Below are 19,693 nucleotides of genomic sequence, written 5' to 3' on the forward strand. Positions count from 1 at the left end.
ACGAGGAGGCCCTGGAGCCCTAAATGCACAACCGGACACTGGCGGGGCCGCGGGAGGTGGGAGCAGGGCAATTAACGGGGTGATTAATTAACGGCACCCCGATGGGACAACGCTGGGGAGAGGCTGGGCGTGGCCAGTTACCATAGCAGCTGTCCCGCCTCCGGGGCGGGGCTTCTCCGTGACAACAGCCCTGTCATCCAATCAGCGGGCGAGGCGTCCCCATGGCAGCATCGCTTGTACCGCCCCGAGTGGGCGTGGCCACACGATTACCCCTTTTTGGGGGGGCGGGGCGTCGCCATGGGAACGGAGCCGGAAGTGTCGCGCGGACTCGGTGTCCCGTGAGCCCCCGCGCGCGGTTCCGGCGGGCCGGGCCGTGCCGGGAGCGGGCCGGGATCGGTCTGGGCCGGGATCGGGCCGGGATCGGGCCGCGCCGGGATGGAGGCCGTGCCCCGCATGCCCATGATCTGGCTCGACCTCAAGGAGGCCGGCGAGTTCGCCTTCAACGCCGCCGTCAAGAAGGTGGGGCCGGGCAGGGCCCGGCGGGGCGGGGTCGGAAGGGAGCCGGGGTGGTCCGGGCGCCTCCGGGGAGCCCGGGGCCGGGGCGAGCGGCGGGCGGGATGCCTGGGGCGTCCCCGGAGCCGCCGGGGGCTGCAGCTGCGGCTTTGGATCGGGGGCCCCCCTGCCCGCAGCCGCCGGGGGCTGACGCCGTGTCCCTGCCGCCCCCGCGGGGGCCCGCTTAATTAGTCACTTCATTAGCGGCTGTAAACAAGCTCCGCCCCTGTCCGGCGCTTGCTGGGCCGCAGAATGTATGGGTGGAGAGGACCGGGGGGCTCCTCAGCGGTTGTGCGGTTTTGCGGGGGACACGGGCGGCCCCAGCATGGGGGCCCTTGGGGCCGGGGGGACCCTCCCTCTGCCCATAAGTCCCTTTTCCAGCCTCAGCCGTTCCCGGGCCCATTCCTCGATCCCAGTTCCCCGGTCCCATTCCCCGGTCCCATTCCCCGATCCCAGTTCCCCGGTCCCATTCCCCGGTCCCGTTCCCATTCCCCCGGTCCCGTTCCCCCGTTCCCATTCCCTGGTCCCGTTCCCATTCCCCAGTCCCGTTCCCCGGTCCCATTCCTCGGTCCCATTTCCTGATCCCTTTCCCCAATCCCATTCCCCGGTCCCATTCCCCCGTTCCCATTCCCCCATTCCCATTCCCCAATCCCATTCCCCGGTCCCATTCCCTGATCCCGTTCCCGATTCCATTCCCCTATCCCATTCCCTGGGTCCGTTTCCCCATTCCCATTCCCCGATCCCAGTTCCCCGTTCCCATTTCCCGTTCCCATTCCCTGGGTCCGTTTCCCCGTTCCCACTCCCCGATCCCAGTTCCCCGTTCCCATTTCCCGTTCCCATTCCCCGGTCCCGTTCCCCGGGCTGTCCGTGGGTGCCAAGCTCCGCCCAGCCGGGCCCGGTGTCCCCGATGTCCCCGGTGTCCCCGATGTCCCCGATGTCCCCGGTGTCCCCGGTGTCCCCGATGTCCCCGATGTCCCCGGTGTCCCCGATGTCTCTGGTGTCCCCGGTGTCCCCGGTGTCCCCGATGTCCCCGATGTCCCCGATGTCCCCGGTGTCCCCGGTGTCCCCGATGTCCCCGATGTCCCCGATGTCCCCGGTGTCCCCGATGTCTCTGGTGTCCCCGGTGTCCCCGGTGTCCCCGATGTCCCCGATGTCCCCGGTGTCCCCGATGTCTCTGGTGTCCCCGGTGTCCCCGGTGTCCCCGATGTCCCCGGTGTCCCCGGTGTCTCTGGTGTCCCCGATGTCCCCGATGTCCCCGGTGTCCCCGGTGTCTCCGGTGTCCCCGATGTCCCCGGTGTCCCGGTGTCCCCGGTGTCCCCGCGGGGCCGGGCGGGGCTCCCGCGGCTCCGGGCCGCTGAGCCTCTGCCGCCTCGCAGTTCGTGCTGAAGAACTATGGGGAGAACCCGGAGAGCTACAACGAGGAGCTGCGCAAGCTGGAGCTGCTGCGGCAGGTGAGGGGGGAGCCGGGAGCCGGCCCGGGGGCTCCGCGATGGCCCTGCCGCCCCCGCGGCCCGGGGCCGCTCCTCTCCCCGTCCTGCGGCCCCCGGAGCAGCCCCGCCATGATCCCAGGGATCCAGGAGCCGTGAGCTGCTGGCCGGGGGGGAGCAGGGCAGGCTCCCCAAAGCCTTGGGGTTTGGGGGGGCCCGACACCCCCAGCCCAGCACTGGGATTCCTCCTGAAGCCTTGCTGCTGTTCCCTCCCCTCCCTGCCCCAGGACACCCAAATCCCGTGGTTGTCCCGGCCCTGGGAGCTGTGCCGGGGGTGCAGAGCCTCATTTTCCTGCCCCGCTCCCCCCCTTCCATAAGGGAGCTTCCCCCGGCTCGTTTTTGGGAGAGCTCAGCTGTTCCCAGGGTCTCCAGGAGCCCTGCCCCATCCCGAGCAGCCGGGTGCTGCTGGCTCCCCGTTCCTGCCTGGAACAGGCAGTGCCCAGAGCCTCTCCCTCCTCCCCCTCCTCCTCCTCCTCCTCCCGTCCCTCCCCAGAGCGCCGTCAGCGTTCCCAGGGACTTCGAGGGCTGCAGCACCTTGCGCAAGTACCTGGGGCAGCTGCACTTCCTGCAGAGCCGCATCCCCATGGGGCAGGGCCAGGACGCGGCCGTGCCCGTCACCTGGTGAGGGATGGGCTGGGCTGGGCTGGGGTGGGATGGGCTGGGGTGGGATGGGATGGGGTGGGATGGGATGGGGGGCTGGGATGGGGAGGGTGAGATGGGGAATACTGGGATGAGGGAGCTGGGATGGGGGAGCTGGGATGGGGAATGCTGAAATGGGGAATGCTGGGATGGGGAATACTGGGATGGGGGAGCTGGGATGAGGAATGCTGGGATGGGGGGCTGGCATGGGGGCTGAGCCAGGCAGGATGTGGCCATGCCCATCCCCTGGTGAGGAGCTGCTCAAGGAACCCCCTGGGAATGGGGTCCCGCCTGGGGTGGCACAGGGGGATCCCAGGGGACCTTTGGGGAACGGGGTCCTGCCCTGGGGGAATGGGGGCCTGCAGAGGGGGGGTCTCAGGAACCCTTGGGGAACGGGGTTCCCAGTAATTCCTGCTCCTGGGAGAATCCCTGGTTGCCCCCTGTCCTGTGCCCCCTTCCCCCCAGGACTGAGATCTTCTCGGGCAAGGCGGTGACGCACGAGGACATCAAGTACGAGCAGGCCTGTGTGCTCTACAACCTGGGTGAGCTCCCTGATTCCGGCAGCTTTGGGGCTCCCTGGCCCAAGCCCCCACTCCCAGGGGTGTCCCTGCCCCGCTGAGCCCCCCCTGTCCCCACAGGAGCTCTGCATTCCATGCTGGGAGCCATGGACAAGCGCGTGTCCGAGGAGGTAACGGCCCCGCAGCCCTCGGTGCCAGCTCTGGGGCACAGGTGGCACCTGGGCAGTGTCAGCTGGGTGGGACAGGGCAGGGACTGTCCCTGTGCTGGGCACTGGCAGGAACCTGGAACCTCTGGGGTTTGGGATGTCCAGGTACAGGACATGGAGGGGAAGGGGTGGAGCACCAGGAGGAGACAGCCCAGGGCTGGGGCTCTGCTCCCAGTGACAGGGCAAGAGGGAATGGCCTCAGGTGGGATACTGGAAAAATCCATCCTGGAAAGGGCTCTCCAGCCCTGGCCCCACTGCCCAGGGCAGTGGTGGAGTCCCCACTGCTGGAGGGATGTGACATCCCTGTGGGTGTGGCACCTGGGGACACAATCAGTGGTGGCCTTGGCAGTGCTGGGGGCTGGGTGGACTCCATGATGTGGGAAGTCTTCTGCAAAGCCAACAATTCCATCCCCTCAGGGCATGAAGGTTTCCTGCACCCACTTCCAGTGTGCCGCCGGCGCCTTCACCTACCTGCGGGATCACTTCCCACATTCCTACAGCGTGGACATGAGCCACCAGATCCTCAGCCTCAACATCAACCTCATGCTGGTGGGGACTGGGGGCACTGCTGCCACTGGGACCCCTCCAGTGTGTCCGTGGGCACAGGACCCCAGTGTCCCCCAGGGGTTCTCTGTGGGGTCTGGGCTCCCTCCCAGGGTGCAGGGGAAGGAGGTTTTGGGAGGCACTGGGGGATCAGGGAAGGCTCAGTGCCATTCCTGGGCTCTCCAGGCTCCCTCAGGGCTGGTATTCCCTGTGCCACATCCAGCCCTTGGGAAAGGCCTGGAGCCAGTGGGTCCTGCCAGGGGTCTGGGCTGTCCCAAGGGTTGGGGACACTGAACATTCCTCTCTTGCCCCTGGCAGGGCCAGGCACAGGAGTGTCTCCTGGAGAAGTCCATGCTGGACAACAGGAAAAGCTTCCTTGTGGCCCGGATCAGTGCCCAGGTGAGCTCCAGGAGCTGCTCCCAGCACGGCCCTGCTCCCACTGCCCTGGGATCAGGAGAGGGACTTTGGGCAAGGGCCTGGAGTGACAGGACACAGGGAATGGGAGATGTGGGGGCAGTATTGGGAAGGAATTATTGGCTGTGAGGTGGGTGAGGCACTGGGATGGAATTCCCAGAGCAGCTGTGGCTGCCCCTGGATCCCTGGCAGTGTCCAAGGCCAGGCTGGATGGGGCTTGGAGCAGCCTGGACTGGTGACAGTCCCTGGCTGTGGTCCCAAACACATCCCTGCGTTCCCCCCAACCATTCCTCTGGGTGATCTGAGTCCTTGGGCTGGTGCTGGTGATTCCCCATCGCTGCCCTGCTCTGCTTCCCCTGGGATCTGGAATTCCAGGCTTCTCCCCCATCCCTCTCCACAGGTGGTGGATTACTACAAGGAGGCCTGCCGGGCCCTGGAGAACTCGGAGACGGCCTCGCTGCTGGGCAAGATCCAGAAGGACTGGAAGAAACTGGTTCAAATGAAAATCTATTATTTTGCTGCCGTGGCCCACGTGAGTGAGGGGGAGCTGGGGCTGGGAGGCTCTGCCTGTGCTCCCATCCCACCTCGGGATGCTCCTGCCAGCTCTGCAGCAGCCCTGGCTGCTCCCTGGGGTGTTCCTCCCCCTCTCAAAGCTCTTCCTGGAGTTACAGAGCTCTGATCCCAGTTTTCTTCCAGCTGCACATGGGGAAACAGGCCGAGGAGCAGCAGAAGTTTGGGGAAAGGGTAAGTGGGGCCGTGCCATCCCATTTCATCCTCTCCAGCCTCTGGATCGGGCTCCTGGGAAGGGGCTTGTGTCCTGGAAGAGGTTGGGTGTCCACAGCCACGTCCTGTGTCCCGCCAGGGCCTGGGTGCTCTGGGAGGGCCGTGGGGAGCTCTGGGCCTGGGCAGAGCCAGGACAGTGCCTCCCGTGCCAAGCCCAGCCCCTGCTCTCCCACAGGTCATCTACTTCCAGAGCGCTCTGGACAAGCTCAACGAAGCCATCAAGCTGGCCAAGGTGGGTTCCTGCCCTCTGGGACTGGGGGCTTCCCCCTCCCTGGGCTGCCAGGCCGCAGGAGGAGCAGGACTGGGGTCGGTTTCAGGGGCTCAGCTGCCTCCAGGCCTCTCCGAGCCCGTCCGGAGCGCTCGGACAGCGATTCCCCCTCTCAATCCCACAGGGCCAGCCTGAAACCGTGCAGGAAGCTCTGAGGTTCACCATGGATGTCATTGGTGGGAAGTGAGTCTGGGGCACCCCAGGGTGTCTCTGTCCTTTTCCGGGGGTCAGGAATGTGGGTGGGCAGGGAGCCCGGGGAGCGTTCCCGGTGCCCTGACGTGCAGAGCCCAGCACTGCCCCAGGCCCTGGGGATGGATGGCTGCTGTGGGAATTGCTGGAGCAATCCCAGGAGAGCCAGGGGGGCTGAGCCTGTTGGGAGCGAGTTTAGGGAGCCAGGAATGCCACCTGCTCCTTCTCTCCCAGCATCACTTCTCATTTCCAGGTACAATTCAGCCAAAAAGGACAACGACTTCATCTACCACGAGGCCGTGCCTGCGCTGGACACCCTGCAGTCTGTGAAAGGTCAGGGGGGGCTTCGGGGCCCCTGGGGACAGGGCCCTGCTGGGACTGAGGGGAGCCTCCCTTCGGGAGCGGTCCCAGCCCGCCGTGTCCCTCAGGTGCCCCCTTGGTGAAGGCTCTGCCCGTCAACCCCACGGACCCCGCGGTCACCGGCCCTGACATCTTTGCCAAGCTGGTGCCCATGGCTGCCCACGAGGCCTCATCCCTGTACAGGTGTGTCCTGGTCACCCCTGTACAGGTGTGTCCGGGCTCTGGCCAGAGCGGGATGGGATGGGATGGGATGGGATGGGATGGGATGGGATGGGATGGGATGGCTGGGACTGGAGCTGGGGCTGTGGAGCTTGCTGGGTATTTCCTTGGGCTCATGGACTGTTCTGTTCTGTCCCGTCCCAGCGAGGAAAAGGCCAAACTGCTGCGGGATGTGATGGCCAAGATCGAAGCCAAGAACGAAGTGCTGGAGTACGTGAGGGGCCCGGCCCTTCTGCCCCCACGGGGTCCCAGTGCTCCCGAGCCTCTGGAGGGGGGACACTGCCACCCCTCAGGGGCCCCTCTGTGTCCCACAGCCAGTTCATGGACTCCATGCAGCTGGACCCCGAGACCGTGGACAACCTGGACATGTACAACCACATCCCGCCCGTGCTGATGGAGAAATGCGCCGCGCTCAGCGTGCGCCCCGACACCGTGCGCAACCTCGTCCAGTCCATGCAGGGTGAGGCCCCGGGACCCCAGGGGCTGGCACTGCTCCCTGCCAGGGGCCAGGGGCCAGCATCACTCCCCGCCCAAGGTGTCGGGAGTGTTTTCACCGACGGCTGGTTCTGTACCGGCATAAATTCCTGAATCCCAAAGCATTTTCCCTGCTGGATGGGAGCGGGGATGACCCCAAGGGCAGGGCTTCCCAGGAGCCCAGCACCCCAACGCCTGGGCTGCCGTGTCCCCGCCTCTGGCTGCCCACAGCCGGGTTTATTCCTGGAGCTGCCGTGTCCGTGCCTGGCTCCAGGCCCGGGGCAGGCAGGAGGTGGCCCCACGCCCACCAGCACCCCCCCGTGCCCCCCCAGTGCTCTCCGGGGTCTTCACCGACGTGGAGGCGTCGCTGAAGGAGATCCGGGACCTGCTGGAGGAGGACGAGGCGCAGGAGCGGAAGCTGCAGGAGCTGCTGGGGAGGGTCCCGCCGGCGCCAGGGTCCCCCCCGGGGCTGGCCGAGGTGAGCAAGGAGTGCTCCAAGTACCTGGAGCTGCACGAGAAGGCGAGTTTCACCAACACCGAGCTGCACCGCGCCATGAACCTGCACCTGGGCAACCTGCGCCTGCTCGGCGGCCCCCTGGAGCAGGTGCGGGCCGCGCTGCCCACCCCCACCCTCTCCGAAGGTGAGTCCCCCCCCCCCCCCCCAGCGGGGGGAGGCAGGGCTGTACCCCTTGTGTGCCCCCGGGGGACTGGCAGTGCCCCTGGGCCGGGGGAGGAAGGGCTGTCCCTCTCCGTGTCCCCCGTGTGTCACCTGGTGCTGGCACCGTCAGTGCCAGCACGGCGGGGCTTGCCCCCAGGGAACGTGTGAAGTGGGCCCTGTTTGGGGACAAAGGGGACAGGGACTGCCCCAGGCAAGGCCTGGCTCTGCAGATCCACCCCGCGGGTCCCCCGGGATCTGACCCCGCCCCACCCGCAGACGACAAACAGGTGCTGCAGAACCTGAAGCGGATCCTGGCCAAGGTGCAGGAGATGCGGGACCAGCGGATGTCCCTGGAGCAGCAGCTGCGGGAGATGATCCAGAAGGATGACATCACCACCTCGCTGGTCACCACTGACCGCTCCGAGATGAAGGTGGGCTTGGGGACACGCCTGTGTCCCCCGCGGGGACCGCTCTGTCCCACAGCCCCGCAGACCCGCCCGTGTCCCGGCAGAAGCTCTTTGAGGAGCAGCTGAAGAAGTACGACCAGCTCAAGGTGTACCTGGAGCAGAACTTGGCTGCCCAGGAGAACGTGCTCAAGGCCCTGACCGACGCCAACGTCAAATACGCGGCTGTGCGCAAGGCCCTGGCCGAGGTGGAGCACAAGTGAGTGAGGGGTGCCCTGGGGGGGGGCTCGGTGCCCAGGAACAGCCCTCACCCCCCTGGGACCACCACCAGCTTCTCCTGTCCCGCTCCACTGCTGGGGCTGTGGTGGCCTTGTCTTGTCCTTGTGCCCATCCCAGTGGGAACCGGAGGGTCCCGCAGGAGCCTGGAGCTGGGTGCCCACCTTTACCCTGGTGCTGCGTCCTGCTGAGCCCCTCTGTGCCCCTGTGCCAGGTGGAACACGACCGTGCAGACCCTGGTGGCCTCCTACGAGGCCTATGAGGACCTGATGAAGAAGTCCCAGGAGGGAAAGGATTTCTACACGGACCTGGAGGGGAAGGCGGCCAAGCTGCTGGAGCGGGCGCGGGCCGCGTGCCAGGCCAGCGAGGCCCACCGGCAGCAGCTGCTGGAGAGGTGGGTGGGCACACACCGGGGGGCAGCGAGAGCCCCCGGGGTGAGAAGGGCCCTTGGGAGCTGTGGGTGGTGGTCTGGGGGCCGGGGAGGGCTCCTGGTGCCCGTGGGGCAGCACCCGGCCCCACACGGAGCCCCCTGCCCCCTCAGGGAGCTGAAGAAGCAGCCGCCGCCCCGGCCCACGGCCCCCAAGCCCCCTCTGCAGAAGAAGCCGCCGGACGAGGCCGGGGGCCCCGAGGCCGCCGAGCTGGGCTCCCTGGTGCTGTCGGAGCTGCCGGAGGAGCTGCGGAGCCTCCCCCCGGAGCTGCTGCCCGGGGCCCTGGGCCAGCTGCCCCCCCCAGCGCTGGCCGCCCTGGCCGGGGGGCTGCGGCCCCCCGAGCCCTACATGCTGCCGGGGGGGGCGGCCAGCGCCCCGCTGCCCCCCCTGGCCCCCACGCCCCCCTTCCCGGGGCACTACCGCCTGCCCGCTCCTCCCGCCGTCCCCGGCCCCTTTCCTGCCGCCGGGGCGGTCCCGGGGCCGCTGCTGCAGCCCTCGGCCCCGGCCGGGCCTGCCCCCGGCCCCGCCGCCCCTCAGCTCTTCCCGGCCGCGCCGCTGATCCGCGCCCCGGCTCGCCCGGCCTTCGGGGGGGCGCCCCCGGTGCCGCCGCCGCGCTCGTCCCCCCAGCACGGGCCCCTGCCCGCCTACGGCCTGGGCCAGCCCGGGCCAGCCCCCGGCCCGCTCCGGCCGCCCGTGCCGGGGCTGGGGGGCCAGGAGCCCCCGGCAGCGCGCCCGGCCACCACCACGGTGGACAGCGTCCAGGCCCCCATCTCCAGCTGCTCCGTGCCCCCGCGGGGACCCGCGGGCCCCTTCCTGCCCCCCCAGCGCCCGGGGGTCCCCCCGGCGCCCTTCCCCTACAGCGCGGGGGGGGTTCAGCCCTTCGGGGCGCCGGCTCAGCCCCCCTTCCCCCCGGCACAGCCCCCGCCCGCCTTCGCCCAGGGCCCCCAGCAGTTCCCCCCGGGTCCCTTCCTGCCCCCGGGCCGAGCCCAGGCCCCTCTGCCCTTCCAGCAGCCCCCCCGGGTCCCCCTGGCCCCCCCGGCCCAGTTCCCCCAGCAGCGTTTCAGCGCTCCGGGTGCCCCGCTGCCCCCCCAGCTCTACCAGCTCCCCGGGCAGGACCAGCTGCCCCCCGCGGGCCTCGCCCCACACCCGGGGGCCGTGCCCTTCCCCAGGACCGCCGCCCAGAGCGGCCCCCCGACCCTGGGGGGGCTCCAGCCGGTGCCCCCCGGGTCCCCCGCCCTGCCCTTCTGCCCCAGCCCGGCCCCCCCCAGCGCTCAGCTGCCCCCCGGGACCATGGCCCTGGGTCCCCCCGCGCCCGCTCCTCCCAGCCAGGCCCCTTCTCCCGGCCCGCTGCCGGGCACCGTGGTGGTCCAGGGCCCGCTGGTCCCGTCCCCGGCCCCGTCCCCGTCCCCGGCCCTGCCCTTGCAGCCCCCGGCGCCGCGGCCCCCTCCTGCGCTGCCCCCGCCGGGCTCCGGGGACGCGCCGTTCCCGCGGCAGAGCCCCTGCCCCGCCGACCTGCTGTCGTCCAGCCCCGAGAGCCAGCCCGGCGGCTCGGCCGCGCCCGGGGGGCTGCTGCAGCCCACTAAGGCGGGGGCGCAGGAGGGGCAGCGGCCGCGGGCCGTGCAGCTCATCGAGGCCGACCCGTACGCGGAGCCCGAGCGCATCCGGCGGCTGCTGGCCGAGCTGGAGCGGTTCCGCGCCCTGGCCGAGCGGCTGGAGCGGCCCGCGCCCGGCGGCGGCTCCGAGCTGGACGCGCTCTGGAAGGAGCTGCAGGAGGCGCAGGAGCGCGACGCCCGGCAGCGCTCCATCGCCATCGCCCGCTGCTACTCCATGAAGAACCGGCACCAGGACATCATGCCCTACGACCGCAACCGCGTCGTGCTGCGCTCGGGCAAGGACGACTACATCAACGCCAGCCGCGTGGAGGACCTGTCCCCGTACTGCCCCGCCCTCATCGCCACCCAGGCCCCGCTGCTGGGCACCGCCGCCGACTTCTGGCTCATGATCTACGAGCAGAAGGTGTCCGTGGTCGTCATGCTCGTGTCCGAGCAGGAGCTGGACAAGGTGCGTCCTGTCCCGGGGGCGGGACACGCTGCCCGGTGCCCGGGGGCGGGTGTCCGCAGGCCCCGCGGCACCCGAGGGTCCCCGGGCCGTGCTGACAGCCTGTCCCGCGGCAGAAGGTGCTCCGGTACTTCCCGTCGGAGCGGGGCCAGCCCGTGGCCCACGGCCCCCTGACCGTGGTGCTCACCGGCCTGCGCGTGACCCCCACGCACGTGGAGCGGATGCTGACGCTGCAGTACCGGGACCAGAGCCTCAAACGCACCGTGGCCCACCTCCAGTTCACCTCCTGGCCTGAGCTGTACGCGGGGGGGGGACAAAGGGAGGGGGGCTTGGGGGGGGCCCTGATCTTCTGCCGGGGTGGTTCTGGGAGCTCGGCCCCGGAGTCGGGGAGGGTGTTTGGGCAGCCCTGACCCGTCGGGGGGCCTGAGTGCGGAGCCCCCCCCCGGCGAATGTGTGTTCCCCCACCCCAGGGGCCTGCCCGACAGCAAGGGGAGCCTCCTGCGCTTCATCCAGGAGGTGCACGGGCATTACCTGCACCAGCGCCCGCTGCACACCCCGGTCGTGGTGCACTGCAGGTGAGCCGGGCCGGGGGCTCCCGGGGCGGGGGAGAGGGGCTCCCCCTCGTCTCCCGGCTCCGTCACGGCTCGGGGGTCTCTCCGCAGCTCGGGCGTGGGCCGCACCGGCGCCTTCTGCCTGCTGTACGCCGCCGTGCAGGAGGTGGAGGCCGGGAACGGCATCCCGGACCTGGCGCAGCTGGTGAGGCGGATGCGGCAGCAGCGCAAGCACATGCTGCAGGAGAAGGTACTGCGGGGCGGGGGGGCTGCAGCTCCGCGCGTGTGGGGCGGGGGGCTGCACCCCCCGGGCCTCACCGTGCCCCCTCCCCTGCAGCTGCACCTCAAGTTCTGCTTCGAGGCCGTCCTGCTCCACGCCGAGCAGCTGCTGCTGCGCCACGGCGTGGGCGGCCCCGCCCCAGCCAAGCCCCCCAACAGCACCTCTCCCAAGGTGGGTGTAGGGCCGTGCCGGGGGGTTCTGGGGAGCTCTGCCCCTGCCGGGGCTCACGGGGCCGCTCTCCCGCAGCTCTACTTCCAGCAGGACCCCCAGGACCTGGTGCTGGGGGGGGACGTGCCCATCAGCTCCATCCAGGCCACCATCGCCAAGCTCAGCATCAAACCGGGGGGGCCCAGCGCCGAGCCCGGGGAGGGCTGGGGGGTGGATCCCGCCCCCGCCCCGGAGCCCGCGGAGCCCGAGGTGCCGCTGGCGATTCCCGACGGCCTCGTGGATGGTGTCGGTGCCCCCGACCCCGAGCCCCCCGCCCCGAGGCTGCCCCTCCCCGAGGCATCGGCTGACACTGAGAGCAGCAACCACGTAGGGGGGGAGAGCCCCGAGGGGCCGGGGGGGCCGCCAGAGCCCCCCGCTGCCCCCCCATCCTCCTCCTCCTCCTCCCTGGAGCTCCTGGCCTCGCTGACGCCCGAAGCCTTCAGCCTGGACGCGTCCCTCAAGGGCAAACAGCGCATGAACAAGCAGAACTTCCTGCAGGCACAGCCGGGCGAGGGGCTCCGGGCGCCCCGGCCCAGCGACGACCCCCTCAGCATGCTCGACCCCCTCTGGACCCTCAACAAGGCGTGAGGGGGGCGGGGGCCCCCCGGCCCCCAGCCCCGCTTTGTTTGACTCCAGGTAGAACTGACTTTTTCAGCTCTTTGCTACTAAAATAAAGCGAGTTTATCTGCAGGGCCGGGCCCTGGTGCTGCCGGGAGCGGGGAGGGTCAGGGCTGAGCCAGGCTCGGGTTAGTTCCGTTTAATGGATGTTCCTGCACACGTTATAAAACACGATCGGTACAAAAAGCGTCCCCTGTACAGCACAAAGGTACAGCTGGGCGAAGGCCACCCGCGGGGGCTGGGCCGGGGTCCCGGGGGTCCCCCCTGCCCCAGGCCGGCGCCGCCTCTACAATCACCGGGGGTCGAGAACAGACGTCAGGGGCGGTTCGGGCCCGGGGGGAGCCCCGGCCCGGGGGGAGCCCCGGCTGCTGCCGCGTCCCTGGCTGCGCACCTTGGTCCCGCTGTGCCCCCGCTCGGGTCCCTCCCCAGCGCCTGCAGGAGGGGGGCGACAGCTCCGCCCGCTCCCAACCTGAGAAAAGCTCCTCTGGCCCCGCAGCGGGAAGAGGAGGAGGAAGGGGAGGAGGAGGAAGGTGCTATTGCTGCAGACGGGGCACAGGAGGGAGCCGGGCAGGGCAGCTATGCCAGGGCACGTCAAGGGCAGCACTGCCGGGGCTGGACCCCCGCGCCCCCTGCCCCAATAAATAACTATTTACAGCGTATAAATAAATAGAGTGGGGGCAGCTGCGGCCCCGGGCGGGATCGGGCGGGGCCCTGCCGCGCCCTAAGGCACGTGGGGGCCGAGCCATGCTCGGGAGGGGTCGGTGCCGGCCCTCCCCCGGCTGCCACCCGGGCCCGGGGCTGTCCGAGGGCTGTCCCGTGTCCTGGGGCGCTGCGGGGTGTCCAGCCGGGAGCCACCACACTGTCCCCACTCCCGCCCCGTGTCCCTCTGCACCGTCGCGCTGCCGGGGCTCCCCGGGACCGCTTGGAAGATGCCGGAGCAGGCAGAGCAGCAGGAGGGCGGCGGCCCCACCCCGCTCGGTGACCGGAGTCGCTCCGGTGGCATCGATGGAGCCAAGGAGCCCGCGGCCCTGTCCCCTCTCCGGCACAGCCCCGAGCCCCGCCTCAGCCCCGCCAGCCCCTGCTCCTGCTCAGTCCAACTTCTCCAGCACCGAGGGCACGTAGACCAGGCTGAGCTCGCTGCCGAAGTTGCAGACGATGGCGGCGTTCTCCAGCACCAGGATCTGCCGCGCCGGCTGCGACTCGTTGCTCTTGCCCAGGTAGACGGTCTGGAGCAGGTCCCCGTAGCCGATGTCCCAGAAGGACACGCAGCCCTGGCCCCCGGTCACCAGCAGGTTGTCGGAGATGACGCCCAGGCTGGCGCCGCAGCCCAGCTCCTGCGGGACAGAGGGCGCCGAGCTGAGCTCCGAGGGCGGGAGCGGGGCAGAGCCTGAGCCGAGCCTTTGCATGTGGCAGGGAGGCTGTTCCAAGCATGCCGCGCTGGAGCACAGGCTCCTCAGCCTCCAAGCGCAGCAGAGGTGCCTGCAGGGACTGGTGGGGGCCTGGAAAACCCAGGAGAACCCCTGAGGGTGCGAGATGGATCTGGGAAGGGGCTCAGCCTGGAGAAAAGGAGGCTTAGGGGGGACCTTGTGGCTCTGCACAGCTCCTGACAGGAGGGGACAGCCGGGGGGGTCGGGCTCTGCTCCCAGGGAACAGGGACAGGAGGAGAGGGAACGGCCCCAGGCTGGGCCAGGGGAGGTCAGGATGGACAGCAGCAGGAATTTCCCCTTGGAAAGGGTGATTAGACTTTGGAAGGGGCTGCCCAGGGCAGCAGAGCAGTCCCCTTCCCTGGAAGGATTTAAAAACCCTGTGGATGTGGCACCTGGGGACACAATCAACGGTGGCCTCGGCAGCGCAGGGGGGTGGTTGGGCTCCATGGTCTCCGAGGGTTTTCCAACCCAAGCAATTCCTGGTTTCCTGGCTAACCCTCCCCAGCTGCCCCACAGGTCCCACCTGCTGGATGGAGTAGAGCTTGATGCCCGAGCTGCGGTCCCAGATGCTGATGACGTCGTCCAGGCCGCTGCTGATGACGCAGGACGTGGTGCAGGTCAGGGAGGTGACGTCCCCACGGTGGGCGAACATGTGGCTGACGCGGCTGCCCGTCAGCACGTCCCACAGGCAGATGGCCCCGTCCTGGCCACCGCTGGCCAGCACCATGGTCTGCAGGACACCAGGGCCACGTCAGTGCCAGGGCACGCGCGGTGCCACCAACGCTCCGGCGCTGCGGGAGGCGAGGTGAGCGCGGGCTGGACCCCTGGACTGCCAGCCCAGGGCTTCCCTGCCTGTTCTGTGAGCCTGAGCAGGCTGGGGGAACACAGCCCAGGTCCCCCAGGAGCCCCAAGGTCCTGGGGAAGCACCCGAGGTCACTTCTGTGGGGTGGGGGCACGCGCTGCTGTAGGGAGCACACTGGGGCCTCCCACTCCTCCTGGGGACTGGGGGCAGAGCCTCCCTGGGGGCTCAGGCCCCATTTCAGGCCTGTTGAGCCCCAGCTGACAGTGCAGGAACAGGGATTTCCTGCTCCAGAAGGACAGAGAAGCAAGAGATCTCCAGGGAAAGAGATTGCTGAGCTCGCAGTGAACTGGGGGAAAACTCTGGCTTGGCCAGAGAGAGATGGAGGGACCCAGGTGAGTGCCTCCAGGTGAGTGCCTCCAGCTGAGCCACGGGCTCAGGGATGGCACCAGGGATGGGCTGAGGTGTGATCTCAAGGATGGGCTCAGGTATGAGCTCAGGTGTGAGGGCTCAGGCCCAGCAGCCCCCCGTACCTGGTCGATGTACACGGCTGTGATGGCTCCCGAGTGGCCCTGCAGGGTGAACAGGCAGCACGAGTCCTCCAGCCGGAACACCTGGGGCAGGAGAGGCCCGAGTGAGGCTCTGGGGCCAGCTGGGCTCGGGGCGGGGCCACCTGAGCTCCCCAGGACACAAGAGGTCCCACCTGGTCCCACTGTGGCACAGCCAGGGGCCCCGGGGTGCTGCAGCCCAGGGCAGGGCCACGTCATGGCTGGTGGGCAGTGCCAGGGTGGTGACAGGGCAGTGACTGCACAGCTGAAGGGGGAGAGGGGACATCCTGGAACCTGGATCTGCTGCTCAGGGCATGTCACAGCAACCTCATGGAACGTTCTGGTCTGGGCACACAGGAGCTGGGAGAGACCCTGGGGTGCTGGTGGATGTGACCAGCTGTGCCCAGGTAGGCAAGAAGGTAACAGCACCTGGATTGTATCAAAACCAGTGTGGCCACAAGACCAGAGCAGGGATTGTTCCTCTGTGCTGGCCCTGCTCAGGGGCCTCAAATCCTGGGAGCTGCTTTGGGTCCCCCCTGACAGGAAGACTTGGAGCGTGTCCAGGGAATGGAGCTGGGAAGGGGCTGGAGCCCCAGGAGGGGCTGAGGGAGCTGGGAAGGGGCTCAGCCTGGAGAAAAGGAGGCTCAGGGGGGACCTTGTGGCTCTGCACAGCTCCTGACAGGAGGGGACAGCCGGGGGGGTCGGGCTGTGCTCGCAGGGAACAGGGACAGGAGGAGAGGGAAGTTTAGGTTGGATATTGGGAAAACTCTGTGGGAAAGGGTGGTCAGGCATTGGAAGGGGCTGCCCAGGGCAGTGGTGGAGTCCCCAGCCCTGAAGGGATTTTAAAGCCATGTCAATGTGGCACATGGGGACATGGGTTAGTGGTGGCCTTGGCACTGCTGGGGACTGGACTTGATAGTCTTGAAGATCTTTCCCAACCTCCATGATTCCGTAACTCTTTGAAGTCACCCATTCCCAAGGCACGAGGGTGCCACACTCAGCTCAGGGTGACACTCACCAGGCTCTGTCCTTCAACTCTTCCCATGCCCCGTCCAGGCAGGGAACAGACCCCAGAGAGTTCCCGGAGCCCCCCTCCCTGCGTGCCCGGGCAGCTGCCCCTGCCCCTCTTACCTGCAGGGTGTGGTCCCTGTCCCCGTCCCTGTCCCTCCCCGCTCACCCGCAGGGTGTGGTCCCTGTCCCTGTCCCCGTCCCTGTCCCTCCCCGCTCACCCGCAGGGTGTGGTCCCTGTCCCTGTCCCCTCCCCGCTCACCCGCAGGGTGTGGTCCCTCTCCCTGTCCCTGTCCCCTCCCCGCTCACCCGCAGGGTGTGGTCCCTGTCCCTGTCCCCTCCCCGCTCACCCGCAGGGTGTGGTCCCTGTCCCTGTCCCCTCCCCGCTCACCCGCAGGGTGTGGTCCCTGTCCCTGTCCCCTCCCCGCTCACCCGCAGGGTGTGGTCCCTGTCCCTGTCCCTGTCCCCTCCCCGCTCACCCGCAGGGTGTGGTCCCTGTCCCTGTCCCTGTCCCCTCCCCGCTCACCCGCAGGGTGTGGTCCCTGTCCCTGTCCCTGTCCCCTCCCCGCTCACCCGCAGGGTGTGGTCCCTGTCCCTGTCCCCTCCCCGCTCACCCGCAGGGTGTGGTCCCTCTCCCTGTCCCTGTCCCCTCCCCGCTCACCCGCAGGGTGTGGTCCCTGTCCCTGTCCCCTCCCCGCTCACCCGCAGGGTGTGGTCCCTGTCCCTGTCCCCTCCCCGCTCACCCGCAGGGTGTGGTCCTGGCTGCCGGTGACGAGGCGGCCGGCGGCGGCCCGGAGCGCCGTGATGGGTTTGTGGTGCGCGCAGGCCACGCTGTGCGTCAGCTGGCAGCGCACCGCGGCCCCGCGGCACAGCTCCGGCGACGGCGGCAGGCTGCTCCTGCCCGGGGCACCTGCGGGCACAACGGGCCTCAGCCGGGGGAAGGGCACGGGGGGCTGGGAATTTGGGGCTGGCACCGCTGCGAACCCTCTGTGCTGGGAATAACTGGAGCGAGGGCCTCAGCAGGGTCGGAGAATTCCTGGTTTGGGATGGAAGAGCCCCTAAAGCCCATCCAGTCCCACACCCCACCTGACAGGGGCAGGGACACCTTCCACTACCCCAGGTTGCTCCTGGGATAGCCCCGTCCAGCCTTGGATGCTTCCAGGGATGGGGCAGCCACAGCTTCTCCAGGAAATTCATCCCAGTCCCTTGCCCTTCTCAGGGAAGAATTTCTCCCCAGTATCCCATCTGAATCGTCCCCTCTATTCTGCTCCAGAAGCAAAGGAACCCCGTGCTCCAGCCAGTTGCCCCCGTGGGCCCCTCTGGGCTGTGCTGTGGTTGTGCCGAGGGCTCGGGCTGTTCCCGGGATGGGAACGAGCGAGACAGGGAGAAAGGAGAGGGAAGTGGAAGGAGCTAAGGGCAGAGCAGGCCCGGGATGGGGGATGGTGTCCCAGCACAGGGAGCTCCCCCAGCAGCCCTCAGCTCGGCACAGCTCCGGCTGCTTTTGGAGAATTGCCACCAAAGGTGAAGGGGGTGTGAGGAAGACTCAGCTACGAGGAGGAAGAGGGAGGAGGGGAAGGCAGGAGCCCAGGGCAGCACGCCGACATTCCAACACCTGCTCACCTCGGAACTGCAGGTGGTTCAAGGACGTGTGTGTCTCCAGAGAGAAGAAATCCAAGGAGCCATTCAGCCGGGCAGCCACGATCCTGAGGGAGAGACGTGGGGGCTGAGGAGAGGCCCCTCCCTGAGCCCCAAACCCGGACACCCCCGGGAGGAGGCTGCTCGGAACTGGGCTGGGAGACCGGACACAGCTCTGAGCGGACTGGACAAAGGCAGTGCCTCCAGAACAGCAGTGACCCCAAGGTGCCCCAGCCCTGGAACCCTCGGGATATTCAGCTACTGGCAGGACTGAGGGCTGAAGAAGTGGCTGCTGGAGCAGACCTGGAGCCAGGAAAGCTGGTGAGAGGTGGATACACAGAAGGATTAGGCTGGATGTGAGGCTGGATAGCAAGAAAAGGTGGTTGGGCACTGGATGGGCTCCCCTGGGAATGGTGACAGCTCCAACCCTGCCAGAGCTCAGGAGCGTTTGGACAAAGCTCTCAGGCACAGGGTGGGGTTGTTGGGGTGTCCTGGGCAGGGCCAAGGGCTGGACTCCATGATCCTTGGGGGCTCCTTCCAGCTCAGGATATTCCATGACACAGATTCCAAGGCAGAGGCATCCCAGCCGAGCCTCTGCTGCCGGCAGCTGCCGTGGAGGTTGGGGCTGGGGATCTCCCAGCACCTGCACAAGGAGTTACCTGTTGTTGAGGAAGACGAGGGCTGTGATGCCGGATTGTCCTTCATCATTGCTGCTGCGGAGGGTCCCCTCGATGGCATCCCACACCTGGGGCAGGAGGGACAGTGCGGTGACACTGGCCAGAGGAGCACTGGACACAGGGGGATCTGGGATCCTGAACAGCTCTGTGTGCTCTGCTCCTGGGCTGAGTGAGCAGGTCACAGCTCCCTGTGCCATGCTCCCAGGCTGTGTGACCTCCTGCCTCCCATTACTGCATCCCTGCTCCTCATCTCCACCTCCCTGTCACTGTGTCCCTGCTCATCTCCACTTTCCTGTCATTGTGTCTATTCCTCATCTCCACTCCTGTTACTGTGTCCCTGCTCCTCACTCCCCCTCCCTGTTACTGTCTCCCTGTTCCTCATCTCTCCCTCCCTGTTACTGTGTCCCTGCTCCTCACTCCAGTTACTGTGTCCCCGTTCATCTCCCCCTCCCTGTTACTGTGTCCCCCCTCCTCACCTCCAGCTTCCCATTACTCCTGCCAGCCACGATGAGGTTCCCCTGCAGTTCCAGGCTCCAGATGGAGCTCTCCAGGTCCCCTCCCCAGGGCTGCAGGGGTGAGGATTTGTCACATCCCGCGCACGCCTCGTCCCCCGGGCTGCGGTCCCCGAGGCTGCGCCGGCGGCCGCCGCAGCCGCCCTCGTCGGAGCCGCCGCTCCCGCAGAGCCCGGCGGGGCCGTGCGGGGCCGGGAGCCCTGGGAAGTTCACGTTCCTGCAGCTGGAGCCGCCGTGCTCCTCGTACACCTTCCCAACCAGGCTGCTGAAGTCGTATCCCGAGTCCTTGTGGCGAGCGCCCACGGCCCGGAGCCGCGGCTCCGACTCGGCCGCCTTGGCGTGCTCCAGGAAGTTGGTGTCGATGAGGGAGGTGAGGTCGGGCTGGTCACAGAACAGGGGGGGCTGGGGGGGCCCCAGCAGCCGTTTGAGCTGGTGGCTGCTCTCAAAGGAGTCCTCCAGCCCGTTCTTGCCATCCGGGCTGGGATCCCAGCCCTCCTGGTAGTCGAAGATGCCGCTGCTGTCCCTGCGCAGCCTGCGAGGAGGGACAAAGCTCAGCCCCTCTGCTGGCGGGCTGCTTCCTGGGAGCTCGGGGCCGTGGGGACGTGGGGACACGGGCAGGGCCAGACCTGGGCTTGGGGATGACGGTGAGGCAGTCGCCCGTCTGCGCGTCCCACACGCGGATCTGCCCCACCAGGCAGCAGCTCACCAGCAGCATCCCGTCACTGGCCAGGCACTCGATGTCCTGGGGGGAAGGAAGGACAAGCACAGCTCAGTGTGGTGCCACCAAGGCCTCTGGATCCTGACCACAGCCTGGTGTGGCTGCAGAACTGCAGGGATGATGGATTTTATGTCAAAACTGGCTGGTTTAGGAACTGAGGGAGGGTGAGGACATGGATATCCCTGGAAGGGTCCGAGGCCAGGTTGGATCCCAGGTTGGGGCTGGGAGCAACCTGGG

The 19,693-nt window shown here is 68.4% G+C and overlaps 2 protein-coding genes across 3 annotated transcripts in view; one reads left to right on the plus strand and one right to left on the minus strand.

The window, feature by feature from the left end:
• The first annotated feature begins 259 nt into the window (after window positions 1–259).
• Window positions 260–12,204, plus strand: PTPN23 (protein tyrosine phosphatase non-receptor type 23). The gene is made up of 25 exons (XM_053936362.1): window positions 260–519; window positions 1,929–2,003; window positions 2,533–2,660; window positions 3,144–3,220; window positions 3,317–3,366; window positions 3,820–3,951; window positions 4,264–4,344; window positions 4,760–4,891; window positions 5,056–5,103; window positions 5,318–5,374; window positions 5,535–5,593; window positions 5,853–5,932; window positions 6,028–6,142; window positions 6,323–6,388; window positions 6,493–6,638; window positions 6,985–7,293; window positions 7,587–7,741; window positions 7,822–7,973; window positions 8,205–8,384; window positions 8,532–10,479; window positions 10,593–10,774; window positions 10,947–11,051; window positions 11,139–11,277; window positions 11,365–11,478; window positions 11,554–12,204. Exons 1-25 carry the CDS (start codon window positions 436–438, stop codon window positions 12,100–12,102), a joined length of 5,163 nt encoding a protein of 1,720 aa, XP_053792337.1. The 5' UTR covers window positions 260–435; the 3' UTR covers window positions 12,103–12,204.
• Window positions 12,205–12,256: 52 nt separating this feature from the next.
• SCAP (SREBF chaperone) overlaps window positions 12,257–19,693 on the minus strand; it is a 55,696-nt gene continuing 48,259 nt past the window's right edge. For both annotated transcript variants that reach the window (XM_053936382.1, XM_053936374.1), the window contains exons 16-23: window positions 19,365–19,480; window positions 18,703–19,270; window positions 18,209–18,294; window positions 17,535–17,617; window positions 16,658–16,824; window positions 14,892–14,972; window positions 14,083–14,289; window positions 12,257–13,466 (exon numbers count right to left, since the gene is read on the minus strand). In XM_053936382.1, coding sequence (XP_053792357.1) covers window positions 13,221–13,466; window positions 14,083–14,289; window positions 14,892–14,972; window positions 16,658–16,824; window positions 17,535–17,617; window positions 18,209–18,294; window positions 18,703–19,270; window positions 19,365–19,480 — 1,554 coding nt within the window. In that variant the 3' untranslated portion in view covers window positions 12,257–13,220. The remainder of the gene's footprint in view (window positions 13,467–14,082; window positions 14,290–14,891; window positions 14,973–16,657; window positions 16,825–17,534; window positions 17,618–18,208; window positions 18,295–18,702; window positions 19,271–19,364; window positions 19,481–19,693) is intronic.

This window comes from Vidua chalybeata, chromosome 1, assembly GCF_026979565.1.
Source record: "Vidua chalybeata isolate OUT-0048 chromosome 1, bVidCha1 merged haplotype, whole genome shotgun sequence".
In the NCBI taxonomy this organism is placed as follows: domain Eukaryota; kingdom Metazoa; phylum Chordata; class Aves; order Passeriformes; family Viduidae; genus Vidua; species Vidua chalybeata.